The sequence below is a fragment of the Vanessa tameamea genome, chromosome 5 (genome assembly GCF_037043105.1).
Source record: "Vanessa tameamea isolate UH-Manoa-2023 chromosome 5, ilVanTame1 primary haplotype, whole genome shotgun sequence".
Lineage (NCBI taxonomy): Eukaryota > Metazoa > Arthropoda > Insecta > Lepidoptera > Nymphalidae > Vanessa > Vanessa tameamea.
The window spans coordinates 6,730,119-6,750,452 of record NC_087313.1 but is presented as its reverse complement, the minus strand read 5'-3'; the positions used below and the strand labels follow the sequence as shown (position 1 = coordinate 6,750,452).

General features: G+C 31.5%; 1 protein-coding gene across 3 annotated transcripts in view; it reads left to right on the top strand.

The window, feature by feature from the left end:
* Positions 1-17,781, top strand: part of LOC113392685 (diuretic hormone 45) — a 54,264-nt gene extending 36,483 nt beyond the window's left edge. The window contains exons 3-6 of one of the 3 annotated variants that reach the window (XM_026629227.2): positions 9,416-9,541; positions 12,892-12,987; positions 16,319-16,505; positions 16,999-17,781. In XM_026629227.2, the coding sequence (XP_026485012.2) occupies positions 9,416-9,541; positions 12,892-12,987; positions 16,319-16,505; positions 16,999-17,039 (450 nt within the window). In that variant the 3' untranslated portion in view covers positions 17,040-17,781. Of the gene's footprint in view, positions 1-9,415; positions 9,542-12,891; positions 12,988-13,661; positions 13,816-14,213; positions 14,381-14,946; positions 15,101-15,248; positions 15,485-16,318; positions 16,506-16,998 lie in introns of those variants that run through there. The other 2 variants (XM_026629228.2, XM_064221019.1) reach the window with 2 other exon arrangements.
* Positions 17,782-20,334: the final 2,553 nt, after the last annotated feature.

Genomic DNA, 20,334 nt, shown 5'->3' with positions numbered 1-20,334 from the left:
ACGTTTATGTCACTAAACTCATCGTAAATGGCTGCACCGATTTTGATGGGTTTTTATTTGTTTTGAAAGCTTTATTAGCGCTAGATTTTTTTAATACATAATAATACGTACCGTACGATGTAGCTAGTCCATTTATATAATACAACATAGTGATGACCGATTAATCCACGAGGAAATATATGTCTGTATTTCACAACCATTTTATTGAGTACGTACATATTTTTATTACAGTTATTATTGAGAACAATTTATGCTTTATTTATGTACAACGGTTATGATTAACAAGAAATAAGTACATTGAAAATCAGATGTCATTGCTCGGATTTCAAGCCGCAGTTTTTGGTTAAGATTGACGCATTCTATCCACTGGGCTATGGATGCTTAATTATTTAAGACAAATGAACAAAAATACAGCCTGAAAAGGATATTGCTTATTTATGTTATTGTTTTAGTTATAGTACGTGAGTAAATAAATAATATATTTATGTTTAGAACTTTAAACTAAAAGTACACTTTTTTTTCTAAGATTGTTAATGTCAAAATGAAATAATTTCGAGTCAAAATGAACATATCGTCAAAGCATTACTTTTAATATAATTGATAGTTAATTGTGAAGTTCTACCAATACAAATACATAGAAGTACAACGGAAGTTCAAAGCAAAGGAGTTCCGGTCGTAGAGCTACGTCAATATTTGCCTATTTCCGAGCCCGCAGCCGTGTCACTTGTTGCATGTTGCCAAGATTTCGGTGAACTTGTTGCTCGATACTTGAACATGTTGTGTCATTAATTATGATCAATAAAAAGCATATAAGCGCATTAACGACCTCCTTGGTCGAGTAGTGTGTACACCCGTTGTCATGGGTACGCCAATCCGAAGTCCCGGATTCGATTCCCGGCCGAGTCGATGCAGAAAAAGTTCATTAGTTTTCTTTGTTGTCTTGGGTTTGGGTGTTTGTGGTACCGTCGTTACTTCTGATTTTCCATAACACAAGTGCTTTAGCTACTTACATTGGGATCAGAGTAATGTATGTGATGTTGTCCAAAATTAATTAATTAATTTATATATATTAATTAAAATTAATCCTCATTTTCCTCATAGATCTTTATGAATTCGATTAGCTTTTATATAAAACGAGAAAATAAAGTAGATTCGACTATCGTTAGATACTAAAACGCCCGAATATAAAGTCTACTATCATATATGTATATAGAGGCTATATTACATACATCATGAGAATGTGAAATTGCAAAATAAAGCCTAATAATGTTTTTTATGTATCTAAGTCCCTTTAAAACTATATTTTTGTAGAATTAGAACAAGTCAACACGTCTAAACGTGACGTCATATCATCATACAGTTGTTTTTTTCGAGCTAAGGTATTTGTCAATTCAGTTTTCGTAATTTATTCTCAATATAAAATATTCTTGTATTTTAAAATAAAAAAGTAAAAGTCATGATCACAATACAGACTTTAGGACCAATTCGTTTACAATGGCCCGTTAAATTAATATCACCAGCCGTTTCAAATATTGTAACGGTATTTTTACGTTGCGTATTAAATCGCTTTTTACTTGACTTAATACTATTGTTTTAATATTTAAATAGTAATTATAAACTTATAATAATCTTGTGTTTGGTTTATTTCGAAAAGGCCCAGTATTTAAAACATCTGTATCTCAACCGAAGATTGCGGGTTCGAACCCGCAACAGACACATTTCATCTACTGAATTTGTTTTTCCTGAAATCTGCATGATTGCATGAACATGTATCATTATGCATTAGAACAGATCATCTCCTAAGCGTAGAGTAGGCCTCGCCAACATTGGAAAATTCACGGCTGTTACTTTTCTTTAATTTTTACTTATGTAACAATTTAATAGATCAAATTGCGTAAATTTGCTTCGTCGCGTCATAAATCCTAAAGTCTGCATCAACTTCCACGAGTTTACTAGTATCAGTTTATATTGCAGTGAGGGCACGAAGCTTGTTCAAATAAAAAGGTTCATCTAAGGAAATTTATTGCAGGCATTTAACCTGTGAACTATAGATCCCAGCGAATAGATTAGATGTAGCTTCAACGATTTATTTGCAAAGTTGAGATGGATTTCGCTTAGCGATATTATTTGTGTTCAGAAAGTAGTAAAGAGCATGAGCTTTGCCTTGCCTTTACATACCACGAACGATAAATTAGTTTAGCCATGCTTAAACAAATATTATGAAAAAAAGCAAAAAGAAATATCTACCTTTAATACAATACAAATCTTTTAAAAAAATTAATTTAAACCAATATACGTTCATAAGTAATAAATGTTACCAATTGAAAAAATAAAATAAAATGAAAGCTTACCGAATCCAATAAAATTATATAAATATATAATATACATTAAAATAGATTTTGACGTTTAAGGTCAATATGTTTATCTTATGTAACGTAAGGAAGAATATAAGCCTACATAATTCATCCCTTATTATTATTCTTTTATGAGTTTGTTAATATTTATCTTAAAATTAGGTAAAGTATGGGTTAGGGTATCGGTTCTTGAAAGCCGTTGTTGAACTTTATTTTGATTTCTAAGAAAAATACACAGACGGATCTGATCGATCATAAAGTTCCGTTGTTATAATATTTTAATCTTAACAACATCATTTATACTTACATTGATTGATGAAGGATATTCAAATCTTAAGGATAAATACATATTATTTACCTTCTCACTCACTACACGGTATTATCTTTATTATGTTATGAAATTATGAAACAACACAGCATTTTGTTAAAGAACATGAATAAAATATTTTATTATCACATCTATCACTTTCTTGTGATAGGCGGACAGGCGAATGGGCCACCTGTTGGAAAGTGGTTACCACCAGTAAACATTGGCCCATTCCTTACATCTCCAATGCGTCACCAATCTTAGTTCCCAATTTGTAATGTCCCTTGTGTCTGTAACACTGGCTCACTCACCCTTCCAATAGGAACAACAATACAAAGTGGTAACTGCCCAGGTGCATTTGCACAAAAACCTACCACCAAGTATAGGTACGTGTTAATAAAGAAAAAATATTTGTTATTTTTTAAATTGTGATACTAATTTATGATTTAGGGTTGTCGATGAGCTTTATTTGTTAAGATTTTGACGATGAAATTCAGTATCGAGTAAGAGTATTTTTTTTATTCAAGTATTCTAATAAGCGCCTATAACACGTCTCGTCTCAAATATAATACATATTACGACTTTAACTATGTATAAATACATTCATATGTAATGTATGTGATTAACGTATCCGAACGCTTTTTTATCGCATATGAATTCTTGTTAGTGTTTTTAGAAGTATGCCTCATTGATTTGATTCAAATCGTGAGTCGGGCGAACAAAAAATATTACTTTTCGGTCAAAAAATTATCAGTAACTCTGTAAAACCATGTGCACTCTCACACACTTTATTGATCTTTGATACAAGGTTATACAATTCTAAACAGAGTATCGTACTCTAATAAATTCGTTTATTATAATTATAATATATTATTAATGGTAGAATATTAAAAACATATCTGAATCAAATATTATTAATATTCAATAAATATTATTATTAAACATTGTTGTTCCTTAAATAACTAATAAGTTTAAAAAAACAAAATACTTTTAGAATAATACTTTCACAACAAATTTTCTTACAAATATTTTTCCACTCACATTGAAACGACGAATTATAAAGAAAAAATTAGTACGGCGCTGTTTTGAAACAAATGTCTATGGTAAAAAAAACGCTTAAGTATAATGTATACACAAAAGTTTTGCCCAAATAAATAGGAGAGAAACAATCACCAAAAATAACCTAAAATATTTTCACCTACATTCATCATAAATCATCATCCTATTTTAGTAAATATGAAAATATTTTGGAACAGCCTATAAACGACCGAACCGGTTTCACAGTGAAGTAGGCAATACCTATTATTTGCACGCAATAAGGTATTGGCACTAACATAGTATGTTTAACTTTGATTAGCAAATAGAATGGGCCGGCCCAAACCGCAATATAACGGCACTTTTTTAAATGATATTATTGCAAGAACACATTTAAAAAAATAAATCTGACACATGACGATAATTTTAAAGTAAATTTAATTTTAAATTACTATAAATGTTTAAAATTCTTAAAAATTTCTGAGTCACAGTCCGAAGTTTAGAACTTGGTAGAAAATCAATGCCTCATGTGATATCGCTTGCACCTGTGTTTGCACACACACTTGTACACTATATTTTGCAGTCGGCTATTCTTTGTTCTGAATGGCCGCCGAGAATGTAATCGATCAGGAGAACATCATTATCACCATCTGTTATAATATTAATAAAAGCGGCCAAGTGCGAGTCGGACTCGCCCATAAAGGGTTCCGTAGCAGCAAGTACTTATTACATGCTTGTTTATGTGTATGAAATATAATGTTTTTTTTTTTATATTTCAGTTGATTGAATGAAAGGTAAATTGCGGTTTACGATAGATACACGTATGGGTTTGATGAAAAAAATTTTTTGAGATTCAGTTCTAAGTACGGGACCCCCAAAATTTATTGTTTTTTTTTTCTATTTTTGTGTGAAAATCTTAATGCGGTTCACATAATATATCTACTTACCAAGTTTCAACAATATATTTCTTATAGTTTCGGAAAAAAGTGGCTGTGACATACGGACGGACAGACAGACAGACAGAGATGACGAATCTATAAAGGTTCCATTTTTTGCCATTTGGCTACGGAACCCTAATAAAAAGTAATAAAATTGCCTATGTCTAAATCTCTTTGTCTCTTATAAGTATATATAATATTTGACAGTACACAAAGGGTTATTTGGAGTACACTCTATTTCAGGGGAATCTGTAGTAATCATCAGTATATGGTGCAAAATAATTACCAATCAAGACTAAGAACTAAAAGTGATAATTATACATAATCATCTCCATATTTTAGTCTTGGATAGACATATATGTATATTTTATTATACGACAGAAAGGAAAACTAATTTGAAATTTATATATATATAAATATTCAGCATTGTAATAGAGAATCTTTATTCAAGACACTGCTATCCACCTGTATTAGAGCCTTATTTCGTGCCTGTAATCCATTGCATTAAGATTTCGGAATACTAATAGAAAGTATTATTTTTCGATAGCAAAGTATCTGGAAGAATAGGTAGTACTATTTACTTTCCGGAAAGGGTTGTATTAACTTATTTACGTTGTATAAAGAATTACTAAGTTACCGATTTTATTTATCGTTAAAGTACTTTACTAGCTTTCAGTTGTGAGAAACTGGTTAATCTAATTTGATATTTCAATTAAATTTTATTTATTACAGTTTGAAGTTTGGAGTGTTTTTTAAACTTTCATTTTACTTGTCATTTTTATTTATTGCCGTTCAAGTTTGAATTGGATTCTATTAGATAGTTTTTTGTTAATGGTTTTTGTATATAGACAGGTAAAAAGGCCACCCGATGGTAAATGTTTACCACTGCCATTCGCTACCATAGACACTGTCATAGACAATGGATTTTATTGAATATAGTATGATCCCGTGCTGATGGTATTCCCCCCTATTGAATATCTGATTGGTATCTCCCCTATTAAAACACAAATGATATTTATATGTGTATCTCATAGTGCTTTTGACAGAGTTATGTAATTTCCATTTGTAATTCATGAAGTTTGCCTACATGACGAAAACAAAAATGAGATCGAAAGTTCAGTAGTGCTTGCTTGTATTTGAACCTGCAAGTATTTCGTAAGATCCACGTGTTCAATGCCATGAGTTCTCTAAACACTGATATATTTTATTATTATTTTCAAATCACATCGATAAAGCAGATAGATATTTCAAAATATTATTACTTTTCTTCTTTCATGTTAAGGCTATATGTAGATATGTATATATATATCAGATCGGCTAAAGAGCACCAGGGTTCCGTCAGTTGAATACTATATACTCGAAAACATAAATATTCTGCTATCAAAAAGCCTTTCTATGTATATATTGACAATTCCAGCCCTGATTATACATATAGCTCATCTATCTCATCTTAAAAATCGGTTCAAGATTCCTGAACAGCGAAATTATTGATGATCTCGCAAGGAAGCAAGGTCGTCATTTCAAGCAATTTAACACATATTTCACTGAAATAAAACATTGAACAAATTGACGGATGCACGAACCTCAGCTCGGCGAGATGATTACACAACGGAGACCGAGCTTGTTTCTAAAACGGGTTCTCATTGTTCTAGTATATTTCTACCTGGTCTCAACTAGCGCCATTTGAATCTAACGACAGTTTTTCACACAACAGTATTACATTGTGTAATGAGTTTTGCTGGTATTTATTTTTTCTTTTTATATTAGTTACATAATTTGTTTTGGGCTCATGAGGGTTTTACTTACTCTGAAAATGTTCTATACTTAAGTAGACTTACTCGGTGCTCGCTTGTGTGGGTGCCACCCACTCATCAGATAGATATTCTACCGAAAAACAACAATAATACTTAGTATTGTTGCGTTCCGGTTTGAAGATTAAGTGACTCAGCTTATATAAACTTATATCTAATGTATTTGAATTAGATAAAAATTATATCTACTAAATTTGATATACCAAGTTGCAACTATGTTAGTCGGCGACTTGATTCATCCGATGCATGGTTCATTTATAATCTGCTTAACTCTTTAATAGGAACTGATACATCAGGGTTTTCATACGAGTTCGAACATGTTATACTTGTAAAATTATAATAACGAATACGAGCGTTGTATATATTACGTATTGTGCTAGATTACAATAATTCAAAGTTCTGAAATATGATTCTATTTCCTTCTGCTCTATAAATTAATTCTTTATTGTATCACTCAAATGTTTCTAAAATATTTTTTTTGGTAATGTTATATTATATACGGTTCCATGGAGCTAAGAAACATTTTAAGTAAGACAAGTGATATCACAGCGCGTGGAAACAATATAGACTTGTTCTAGACACTGACAACTAGGCCTGAGTTTAATTTGAAGTGTGATGGATGAATACAAATGACTTATCCGTCACAGAAATAACTGTAATGAATGATAAAGTAAAGTGCCATATTAAGAAACATATACACGTCCAATTGTTTTGTATTAATTATAAAGATTTCTTGGCACAAGAAATCATGGCATGTCAGAAATGTTGTCTTCAGTGGCTGTTTGACTATTTCCTTGGTCTAGTGGCTGGTATAGGATGCAGATCTCAAGGCCCTAGGTTCAAACCCTGGATGGGGACAGTTAAAAGTAATTTGGTTTTTCTTCGAGAATTTCCCATCCCGATACTTGTGCCTATTGTAGCTACGTATTTACATCCTTCAAACCAGAACAAGAGAATTATGTGTACTAAGTATTTTTGCTTATAATATATGAAGAGTAGGTGGTCCCTATGCAGACGGGCTTGCACAAAGCCCTATAACCAAGTGATTTGATTATCATCATCATATGTAACCGAGTTCAGAAATCTCATAATTAATTGATTATAAAATAAATTATAATTCTGATAAATACTATTCTGTAGCTATGTAACGTTTACTAAATTAGGAGGCATTCTTTTTTACTTTAAATCTATATAAATATTACAAATAGCTAACTTATATACCTAATTACGATACTAAGTTGCCCCGTAAACAGTGATAATGTACAGTCCTGTGCAAATATTGCTCTCAGGTCTTCCAAATGAAGTGGTCAGACTAACGCTCGCTGCTAATGGCCGGCATGGGAAGATCACAGGTGCTTACTTACTAGCTGTTGATATTTTCCTTTATGTATTTCATGTGTTTAACGGTCGGTTGTACTATTCAAGAAGTCATTGCCATGTGATTAGACATTTACGGACTGTAATACTTTTTAAGATACAATATAGGTACCAATGTAAGTGTATTTTTTGTACAACAATATTAACTTCCAATGTTCCCCGTTTATTAAAATCATATGATGTGGGTCCATGTAATAGTTTGCTCGCGGTACCATCATCAAAAGAAGCTAAGCTATTATTTAAAATGTCTGAATAGGAGTTTCTTGGTGGTAGGGCTTTGTGCATGCCCGTCTGGATAGGTACCACCCACTCATCAGATATTCTACCGCCAAACAGCAGTACTCAGTATTGTTGTGTTCCGGTTTGAAGGGTGAGTGAGCCAGTGTAACTACAGGCACAAGGGACATAACATCTTAGTTCCCAAGGTTGGTGGCGCATTGATGATGTAAGGAATGGTTAATATTTCTTACAGCACCATTGTCTATGGGCGGTGCTGACCACTTACCATCAGGTGGCCCATTTGCTCGTCCGCCTACCGATAACATAAAAAAAAGTAGTTATTAATATTATGGAACAAAATAATTCGTTTTTAATTAAATCTATTCCCAGTAATGTTATTGTGGTCGGTTGATAATAATTAACTGACTATTAATTGTTCATTCGAGGAAATACATGTTATGTAATTAAACATATATCACAGTTCGTCCAATATTTTTTAAATCAACAAAAAACACATGAATTACTTATAAATATTTCTGATTTTTTATTTTTTTAACAATCTCTGTATACGAATATACCGTAATCAAAATAATCTTTATGAAAAAAGCTCTTTCGAGCACTTTGTTATTTTATAATTATTGAATTATATGTAAAGCTTTCATCGGAGTACCGGCAATAAGCTCAGTTTTCAGAAATTGAGTTATATCAACTAGAAATACGACTAGTTGTAAAATTCATACGATTTTATCTGTCACTTTTCAGTTAAGTAGAAGTTTTCGAAAATCGATTCAAAGCGGATGAAACAATCCCTTCATGTTTCAAATTGCAGCTTTTCTAGACTCAGTAGTTTTAGTGCATGGAAAGTCAATCAGATTAAATTATTTTAGGAGTTACGGAAAAAAGCTGATTTAATGTTTCTTAAATAAAAAATTCAGATAACTTTAATACAAAGTTTTTGGGGTATCTGTAGATTATACTTCAATTTGTTTAATATTGGCACTCCCATTGTATTATATGTATTATATTGTATCTAATTTAAATGGCAAAAAGCAGAGATGACCTAGTGGGCTAGAACACATGAACACATCCGGGCGAACGACGCTGGTTTTTTGTGTTTATAATATTTAATCTCGTACTTGGCGGTGAAGAAAAACATCGTGAAGAAACCAAAAGTTTTCGCATGATATACTGGCACATGCCAATGACCATCTATGGAATAAGCTCTTAACGCTCTCCTCAAGGTGAGAGAAGGTCTAAGCCCAGCGGTGGGACATTTACGTTTGTTACATTTATATGTATATATTTTTTATAAATCTTTAACCTGAAGTCGAACAATCCTTACAGAGAGAGATACTACAAATATATTCGTTTCAGATGTCGTGGGCGATCTGGTGCGCTATGGTGGTAGCGGGCTGCGCGTGCGCAGAGGCCGCACCTGCATCTAACGCGCTTACACCTGCTATCGACTGGGCGCAGTTCGACTCAACGGCACCCGACGATGTAAGTAATACGTTAAGAGACAATTTACCCACAAAAAGTAAAAGCTATTCTAGATCATTTTGATACGTAGCAATTTGTAAGAATATAATTAATATTTTATTTTATTTATTTATAAGAAAACAACAGTAGTTAAGACTTACAAGTAGAGTCACAACAACATCAAATACCATAGCCATATCAAATACAGCCATTACACAATATTGGCACAAACATACAATAACAATTGGACCAATGATCAGTAGAACTTATTGCGTGTGTGCACGTAATATTAGATATATATTTCTGTATGCGTGAATAAAACGCAAGGACATTGGTATTAAAACTTATAATTAACAATTTTCATTCAAAATAACAATTTGATATTAGCGCTAAATTTTTAAGTGGATCATCTACTAGACACTATGAAAAGACTCAATTAAAAACGTCACGTACAAATTTCACGATCGCCACTTAACTTTAAAATTTGCATAGAGATTCTCTTCAAACATCAGAATAACATCGTAGTTTAAAAGATTAAAAGTTTTAGTTAACAGAATTACTGATTTAATAACCAAAAGTTTTGAATAATCTAGATATCGATGGTTAATTTGCATATTTTGCAAAGGAGATGCAATGTTTTATATTTTTTTTATTGATTAAACAAAACTCTTTAATAGCAACCAAACAAAAATATTGATGTGTTTTATATAAAACAATATCGCTCCCCGCCGTCTGTACACATCTCAAAATAAAAATACTCTTTATTCAGGTAGGCTCATAAAATAACTTTTGAATCGTCATGATACAGTGTTAAATTAAATACAAATGCAATTCTAGAAGAACCGGTAAGAAACTCAGTAGTTATTACTCTTTTCCACCATTTTCATTATATATCTTTTAAACTGCGCAATAAATTGTAATACGTTTATAATAAATAAACAGAGTGATTCAAGATAAAGGTTTATACACATGTATATTACATTAATATTATAGCAGAGAAAAGCCGAGAATTTCAACTATACCAGCCGCAAAATGGCCGGTTTTCTTTTTATGTTTGATCTTCAATCTAAGAGTTGAATAGGCCTTGTGAAGTGGGTGGCTAATTGTACTATAATTACGAAACACTTCGAAGTAATTAATAAAATAAATAAAACCGGAATAGTCAGTAAAAATCGAAATCAAAATTATTTTAAATCTCTTCGATATCATAACTCAAAGTTCGAAAACTAATCGTTTTGCTACCGGCTACTTAAAGCAATTTGTTAGTTGATATTCGAGTATCAGTCGAAACGCTTGTAACCCTTGTTAGTTATAAACTTTACCGTAATCACATGTCAAAGTGTTAACAATTCGTATTGGAAGTTGGCGGTCGTAATAACAATTCAACTTAGCCAGTATTATGAAGGTTTCTGTTGAATTATGATTGAGATAAATGTTAGCCAAATATATTTTAGTATCGAGTCTATTATATTTATTATTTGAATTGGATTATTTATTTTTGAACAACGCATGAAAATTATATTTACATATTGATAATCCACGTGTTTTTGGTCGAGTATGACTGGAGAGACTAGAGCGTTTGCTATCTCAATCAATGTGTTTATAAAAGCTTTAAAAAAATAAAATTAATATATTGCTGATAACATGAGACGTCAGATGACGTCTTCGTCGTCTCCGCCGAGCAGGGTTGGCTCTTTTCCGTTCCCGCTCCACCGTCTCCTTTTGAACCGTGACGGTCTCACTGAAGGAGGCTACAGCTCTTCGGGTCGATTTACTACGTACTGTCTACTCTATCACCGCTGTTAGCGCAAAATGCACTAAAACCACGCATGAATATACTAACCCATCAATCCCCCAGTAAAAACATTCTTAAAAAGGCATGACATGAGGCACGCGTCACTGTTTAGGTCTGCCCGCTGAATCCTTTTCCTTGCAGTGTTATAATACCTCTTGCGCTATCACCAAATAAATAACGACAAGCGAATTATTATAATATTGATTTGACAAAAGTATTATATAAAGATACATTCAAGAGCGATGTAACTCTTTTTTTTTGTTTTTATAAATGTAATATAAATATGAATGACATAATATTGGTGCAAAACCTCAGAAGTTCGGTTTATTTAACATTATAATTGCAGTATTTCTTAAAACTCTACAGATACTTTAATATCTTGATAGCGTACTTACGACTAACGTATAAGAAGTACTAATTCTACACTAAGTTTTAACTCAGGGTTGGCCTAGTGCCAAATAACTTTTACCGTCACTTGAAACTTTGGAACTCGAATCGTATAACTGCTAGCCTAGTTATATTTCGCTTCTTTGTCGAACTTCCATTTGAAGAAAAGAAAAAAGCTTTCGAGGTCAATTAAATCAAACTGTTAAGTACTTCTTTTTTCTTCTAAAATAGGTAGGTAGAAGGGGCAAGTGAAACAGTCCATGGTAAGTGGTCACTACGCCAATGGAAATTGGCGCTGCAAGAAACATTGACCACTTCATACTAACTAAGACTAAGGGGATAAGATGTTATGTCCCTTGTGCCTGTAGTTACACTGAATCACTTAGCCTGGAACACAAAAATTCTAAGTATACCTTTTCCGTTTCTGATGAGTGGGTGGTACCTACCAAAAAGGGTTTGCATAAAGCTCTACCACCAAGTAGCTTCATTGTTTATTAATTTATATTGAAGATTATAATATAATTAAATTTACCCTTTACAGAATTACGTATAATACCTTATTGTTTTGTTGACGAATGAAATAAAACGTTGTTGGTTTAGTGTACGAGGGTTTTGAACTCCGTTATATTATTTTGAATTTTGCCTCACGTCTTGACTCAAATTTTAACAAGAATCACGCAAAAGTATAAAATTATTTCAATAAGTAAGTTGCGGTAGTTCAAGTCCCATTCAGATACATTTATTAAATATATACGCTTTACACTTACATATTCAAAGATAGTAGTGCCGTGTGATTTGAGAACCGGTTAAATAAACTCTGCGGATTTTTTTTTCTAATTCTGTTTACAATTTTAAATATCATCGAAAAATAGGGAGGAGGGGATCATGACATAATTATCATCTACGAACATAATTGTGACCATTCTGTACACAAATCTTTTTTTTACATTTAATACTCCCGCTTCATTTAGTAGTAGATAATAATAATTCATATGAGTTGTCAATTCCATATTAATTCAATAAATATATACAATATTCGAATTTTGGTACCTGTATGGTTATAGTGTATGGGTTCAATAGAGTAGAGAGCCGCTCTATCTCACAAGCCGTTGTTGGTATAAGAGAACTCAATCCATCATCAGCCCCTAAACCTTTAGAATTGTATTTAAAATTAATTGATTATTTGTAGGAAAGCATCGGCTACGCTGTTCCTTCCATGAGCGGACGCTTCACGGCCGGCGCGCCTTGGCTCTACCTCTTAGCTGAAGTACCGCGTGATTCTCAGGTATTATAATAGTTGTATAACATTCACTTAAAATATTTTCAAATCATTTTTATATGAATTTGATTTTAAGTATTTTTATTGATGTAATTACTTAACCAAATGTATGAGTTTTAATTTTACAAGCTATCAACAGTTTTTCTATTAACGAAAGCGTTTAGATACAACGTTTTGTCAAAAAATTATAAAACAAGTCAAGTAAGTATCTTTTTAATGATCCTCAGCCTGATATTGACTAAACTCTAATTGTGTTACAAAAGAAAATGGACTCTTTTAATTATTTTCTAAGTAAACTTGATTCTTCCCATTCCTTTACGAGTAGGTAAACGTAATTAGCGACTGTACTGATATACAATATAAATACATATTATTTATACTATTTAAATATATTTTTATATACGTATTAAAAAAATATACATATTATAAACTAAATTGTAAATAATTTATGTGTTTTGTGTATTAAATATTAATATAATATTTTCGTGAATATGTCGTGTAAAAGCGAGAAATTAATAAGTAGCTTTAGGTATTCATGTCCTTTGCAATGAAAGGCTTTCATTTGGACGGCATGTCGGATGACGCAATATTCTGCATACAAAGAGCTAGTGCTGTGACGTCAAAATAGACGAACTCATATTCGGTGTCGGTGTCATATAACGAATGAGATGTGTACAAAGGTACCTAGTAATGAGGGTCTGGCTCGCTCACGCCGCACCCTCTACGTGTCCGTGAATCCTGCGGTGGAAGTCCTACAACGCGAGGCATACAACAATTATCTGGAAAGACAAGCACACGCCAACCGAAATTTTCTGAACTGCGTGGGAAAGCGAGGTTAGAAACAACTGTTTAAACTTTGAATGTGATAAGACTTATGTGACTCAAACTTAATGTGTAATGCTTCTGTTGGATAATGAATTTGCTTGTATTGTTTGATTTCCTCTTTCCCGTGTACACGTTAAGCACGGCCACGAGATATACTTTAAATTGCAACTTCAACTCGATAATTCGCGTTAAATTTGCAACTTATCTGCGTACGTTCATAACATAATGAATTTGTTCAGATAACTGAAATAACTATTCAACTAGCACGTTTTGTCGCTAACTTAACTTTTCATGTTACATGAAACTGATTGTGTTGTTGTTTGGCTCTGAAATATTAAAATATAATTCTATTTACTGCTGTATAAAGTGTAATTCAATGTCTATAACTATTTTTCTTGCATTTGTAGATCCTTGGAGTAACCCAGACTGCATATTGAAGCATTAAATATTCACATATTAGAAGATAGAAGCCAATTTTTGCCGTCCTGCGACTAACAAAATATTAAATATTTAAATACTTATAAAGTTTGTTAAAATAAAAAAGTTACACTTTATAATATTGTGAAAGGTTTTATTATGACGATTAATAAAATTGTTTGAAAAACGAATATACATTTGTTATATTTTATCGTTTCCTGTTTATGTGTTTTATAAGAATAATATTCTGATATAAATAACACCGTGTTTAAGGTTACATTTAATTTGAATGATCTGGCATATTTTTAAATAATAGAGATACAATCCTTTTACGGTAGCTATTAATAGTAATTGGTAAAACATATGTATCTTTATAATCTAATTTAAGCCCAACTGCTTGCCAGTTTTCCCTATTCTCAATATATTATATACATATTTATCAGAAAGAGAGAGACGCTTGATTACTATTTAGTATCTCGCTCTTATTAAATATGACTACAGATACATTTTTATGTTTTCCTGTTGGAATTGCGGCCACGGCCAAGGAATTATGTCCACGGCTAAGGAGTTGTGTCCGTCATCGTAGCTTCGATTTGAGATATTTTAATAACTTATTTACCCTTTCCGTGATTTAAGCTTCTATCCGCAGCCTCATAAGCTTTTCACTAGACCAACGAGGTAGTCAACTAAAAAAATAAAAGAGTTTATACTGTGATTGCGAAGGAGAATGAGCGTGTGAAGCGACGCATGCCGCAGCTGTCCATCGACATGCCGATGTCCGTTCTACGCAATAAGCTGAATCTCGAGATGGAAAGGAAGGTGCATGCTCTCCGGGCCGCAGTCAATAGAAACTTCCTCAACGACATTGGAAAGAGAGGTATGAACTATACATGACAACATCAATGCGTCAATACTTTGTGAAATGTTTGTTACAACTTTTTTACTTCTTAACATTGTACTTAGTTGAATCTGTTTACAATTCTATACATTGCTATTCGTAATTTTAATACTGCTTTTACTTTCAGGTTTCGGGTTAAGATCTTCGGAAGTGGATAAATATTAATTGTTAATACAGCGTCACTCCGCAACGAGTTCTTCTGATTATTGTTATTATTGATCTAACGATTGCTACGTGATATTTTAATTTAAGCATATTCATTATTTAATATGTAGGTAACTTTTAGTGATAGCTCAATCGTAATGTTTGATAGAATTCATGTAATCCTGTAGTTCCTTAACTATATTAACATGTTTATTATTATAAAATGTAATAATTAATTATATTGTAATTTTTTTAGCTTGAAATTAAAAATTTCCTTAGAAACAAATAAATATTGTTAAAATTATAACTTATTGTTGTTTAATTTCAATTTAATTTCCCCAAACTCATTACTAAATAAAATCTATTATATAAAATAAATTCAGTACAATACAATATTAAACTTTAAGTCTGTGTGCTGAATAATGCTCAGAGCAAATACATTTTAGTATACGCTCATATTCAAATTCATACAATTAAAAAACTCATAAATTAATTAGCCGATGGTTAAACAGAAAGCTAAGCTGTATTCCTCTAATTGACATAAACATCTCTGCGAATACAACGTCATGACAAGAAATGATTTGAACATTACAAACATTTCATTGGAAGGCAACTACAATAAACCACAGCGGGGCATCTTACCGCATAAGCTGATATGTCATTGGTTTTAATGCCCGTAAAAATCATTAACACGAATAAAATTTACCACCTACGCAATTTCTAGTTAATTAGCTGTATCGGTTTCAAAAGCCAATTGTCCGCTTTGATCTTTGTTATTGACATCCAATCAATGTTAATTTGTAAATGAAATTTACATTTTTCACGAAACATGAAATCGTATTAAAGTTTATATAATAGAGCGATACGTACAAGGCGTTCCGAAAACCTGGAAATCTCGTTTAACATTTCCTTTAATAATATTTTATACGGCGATGCAACGCGTTTCGTGTAGCTCGTTAGCGAAATTCAAAATTTATGCGAATAGTTTTAGTTTGTAATGTGATTTTTAAACAAGACGTTACTAGATATTTTAATGTTTATCAATTATATTAGAATGTCGCCGAAATCCACGAAGGGCGCGCGAGGCCGAAACGGAAGATGCCGTCGCTCTCCATCAACAATCCCATGGAGGTGCTCCGCCAGCGACTCCTGCTCGAAGTGGCCCGCAAACAAATGCGCGAAGCAAACCAACGGCAGGCGGTCGCCAACAGAGTCTTCTTGCAAAACGTTGGCAAACGAGGTATGATATAATAACATAGCAAATATACGACGCCATGTTTTTTTTATTTATAGTACAGCAATAATTTTCCTTTATCATATGAATAAATGTGTGCGTTATAATAATAAATACAAATCTGATTCTTCTAACCAGATCAACTTATACCGTTGGAAATAATTAAATTAGCAATTAAAGCCTAATTTTAATTGGTGCTTTGAAAGTAACAACGATTACATAATTATTTTTATAGTAATTAAAAATATTTGTCGGTTACTGATTGCGAAAATTCTTACAAGAAGGTATTATCTTATTTTAAGATTCATTCAAAGCTGTTAATTGAAACTTTGAACTTTACCAATTTTGAACTTCAAGCTTTTGAAGGGCAGCGCTCTATTACCTTTTAATTTACAACCTAAAGAGCTATTATTTCATTATTTTTTTTAAATTATATAATTCAAACTGTTAAGTTTAATTGATGGAATGTAATTGGAATTATAGAGTATTTTTGTAACAGGTTTTTGGGCTAATTCAGTATCATCTCGCTACGACAATTAAAGAGTACTGGGAGCCGTTTTTAGTTCTGCGGATGCTCTCGCCACCTGCGTACAAGACTCTGCGACACCATCTATATTTTCGAGAGAACAAACCTAACAATATGTATAATTTAAATAGTAGTTAACGAATGCAGTATTATTTGATCCGGTAATTAAAATCATGAATGCAAAAGTAGCAATTTTAGACGCGAAGCTTAATTTTAAAAATATCCTTCGTAGTGTTTAGAATGCAAGACACTCGGCAGAATTACGTCTACTTTAAAATTTATTAAGGAAATTAAGTCCTCTTCGAGATACTATAATTAACAGAATTACCGTCCTTATTTTAACTGCTTATTAATATATTTCGTTTCGTTTATTTTACAATAACTTCGGTGTGAATGTTAACTGGCTCAACATTCACTCCAAACACAGTGTTATTATATATTATTTACATAATTTAAAAGATTTTTTTTCTAGTTGTAGGTATTTTATATGATTTGTGCCAAATAAATTTGGATATCGATATAAACTGATTCTATAACTACAGTAATATCTATAACTATCTATCTTAGTAAATTGTAATTGTATAAAAAAACGAACTATCCACCTATTTTTATGTTACTTATAGATATGTACAGGTTAGCTGTTACATGTAAATCTTATGTTATAATCATTGATCTCTATTAGCTTATAAATGTAGGCGAATGTAATAGTCTATAACATTTAAATATTAATTACGTTCAATAAAAACGTTAAATTATTGTTATTCGTTTTATTTCACATACTAAATTCAACTAGCGTTCCTTGTTGCCGCCATCTTGAAGTTAAATTAAAAAAGTCAGATGATTTGGAAAAAAATTAAATCCTATATAAACAAGTGCTTGGGATTAAAAACTAAACTTATTGTTTCGTGTTTATGTAATATGCAAATATATTCCCGTTATAATATTAAAATAGCGTGGCTTAATTTGATAATAGTGATATTTAAACAATGTCTTGTTAAATATGCTACGTGACCTCGGGGAAATATGCGACGCATGGCTTTGATATCACATCGTGTTCGTTGGTTAACGCGAATAATGTGTAGGTAAGTTTGGTCTATTCCCATTTGATACAAGACTTGAGTGTAACGCCTTTTATTCTGGTTTGTATGAATAAGTACAGATAATATATATGGGATAAAAGTTTTGTTCTTCTGTTTGAATGAAATGATATAAATATTAATTAAAGATTATTGAATTAGTGATTGTTCTAAACGCTATCTTATCTATAATAATGTATGAAAATATTCTTATTAATGTATTTAAATACAAAGAGTTTAAAAACAACTTATAACTTAAACTTAACTTGAGTTTGAACTTCCATTCTTACTTGACACTGCTAATTGGACCGAAGATTTTAACATTACTTAACAATGTTTTATTGCATAATTTATCATTACTTTTTTATCTTTGTTTTTTAAGGATTGATGTTGCGTGTTTAGTTTTTCTTATATACTTATTTCATCTTATTATTATATTAATCAGTATATTTACTTATTTTATCTTAGAGAGTAGAGATTTCTTTTAAAACCTTGATGAGTAACAAATTATTTGAATTTAAAAAAAAAGTTTGGCGAGATTTAACTACCGATTGCCTGCTATCATTAGGAATCCTTTAGTGCTGGTTCCCAAACGCCATAATTAAGTTAGAAAATATCGATAAGCGAAAGATCACATAGTCGTATCTCACGACTTTCACTGATAATTCTATTCTTCTAACCCGGAATAACTCGGCTGTTTTTACAGTATAGGTAATGATATTTTAGTTTTTATAAACCAAAAATGTCACATTATATCGACAAAATGCTCTGGTTCAATTTTCCGTCATCATCAAATTGGAATGCTGTAATAAAGGGCTCAATCAACTTTCAAGCTAAGGTCTCTCTTTGACGACATTAATTAGCTTTTTCAGAACCACTGCACACTGTAGATTCACATATTCACATTTATGTTATATAATATTTGAAACTGTTAATGAAGCTTAAAAATTGAAAAGGGAATTAAAGAGCATTCAACTATAAAAATTCAATTTATTAATTAATACAAAAATAAATATTTTTCGACGTGAATTTCCCGTTTACATACGAATGAATGATATTGATGATTTTTGGTAATTTTATCGCGTAATATTTGTATTAAATTGGTTATTTAGCTGACATTTGATGAATGGGAAAACTTTGGTTCGACAACTATAGACGCAGAAGTTAAACATTGACTTGCTCTATCCTTTTGTCGTTGACGATTGCGCGTAATCAAAGCCGCACATCCTATTAGCTACTCTTGTCTAATATCATGTGACTTTATTAATGTGTGTGTAAACAATGACTTTAAGTACAACATCTTATTCATTATTTTATACATATTTATATATAATAGGATGTTGGTATGTCTGAGATTATTATACTTCGATACCGTTTGATCGAAAACCATGAAGGTTTTACTAAATGGTGTATACCAATTTGTAAGTTGTTTTCACGTTAAAATATATTATTTTTTATATAAATTAGTAATTGATAATGGATAATATTTTCCATATTTTATTTTATTTTTATTTAGTTTATTTTGTTTACACACAATTTAATTATTGTTGAACGCGTTATGACTCATGTGTCACAAAATGAAGGTCATATTTTTTTTATAAATATAGATAAAATATACAACTAAAGGACAACGTTTGCTCGTTTTAATTTGTAATATATAAAATACATAGTCCTGATAGACTAACTATATATGCAAATGTACTATACTATATGTAATATTATACGAAAGGAAGATTTGAAATTTGGAAAACTTCATTTCGTAATATAAAAGTTCAGAAAGGAAGGTTTATTAGAAATTTGATTTTAAGGGGGTGCTGCACCTTTTTAATCTCCGTGGCTAAGCCGAGTTTTTGCTGAAAATGCACTAATATATTTTTTAATTTTCCGCGTGCGAAGCCACGATCTCTATTTTCACATCACTACCACGGCATAGCAGTGTATTTGTTTTACCTAATGACGATAAAATCTTCTATACTAATAAAATAACATGTCATGATTGACTGATTCATCCTCGCCAAGCGTAAATTTAAAAAAGTTCGGGATCGTTTTATTAAGTAGACACCCACTAAGGAGGGAGTTTTGGAATTCTACCCCTAAGGGGGTGAAATAAGGGTTCGAAGTTTGTACGGATGCCCGTAATTTTTTAAGTTAGAAACATAAAACTTTATTTTTTTAAGATACTGATTAAAAATGTGTAGATACGTATTTAGGCGTTTCTGGATATTTAACCCTA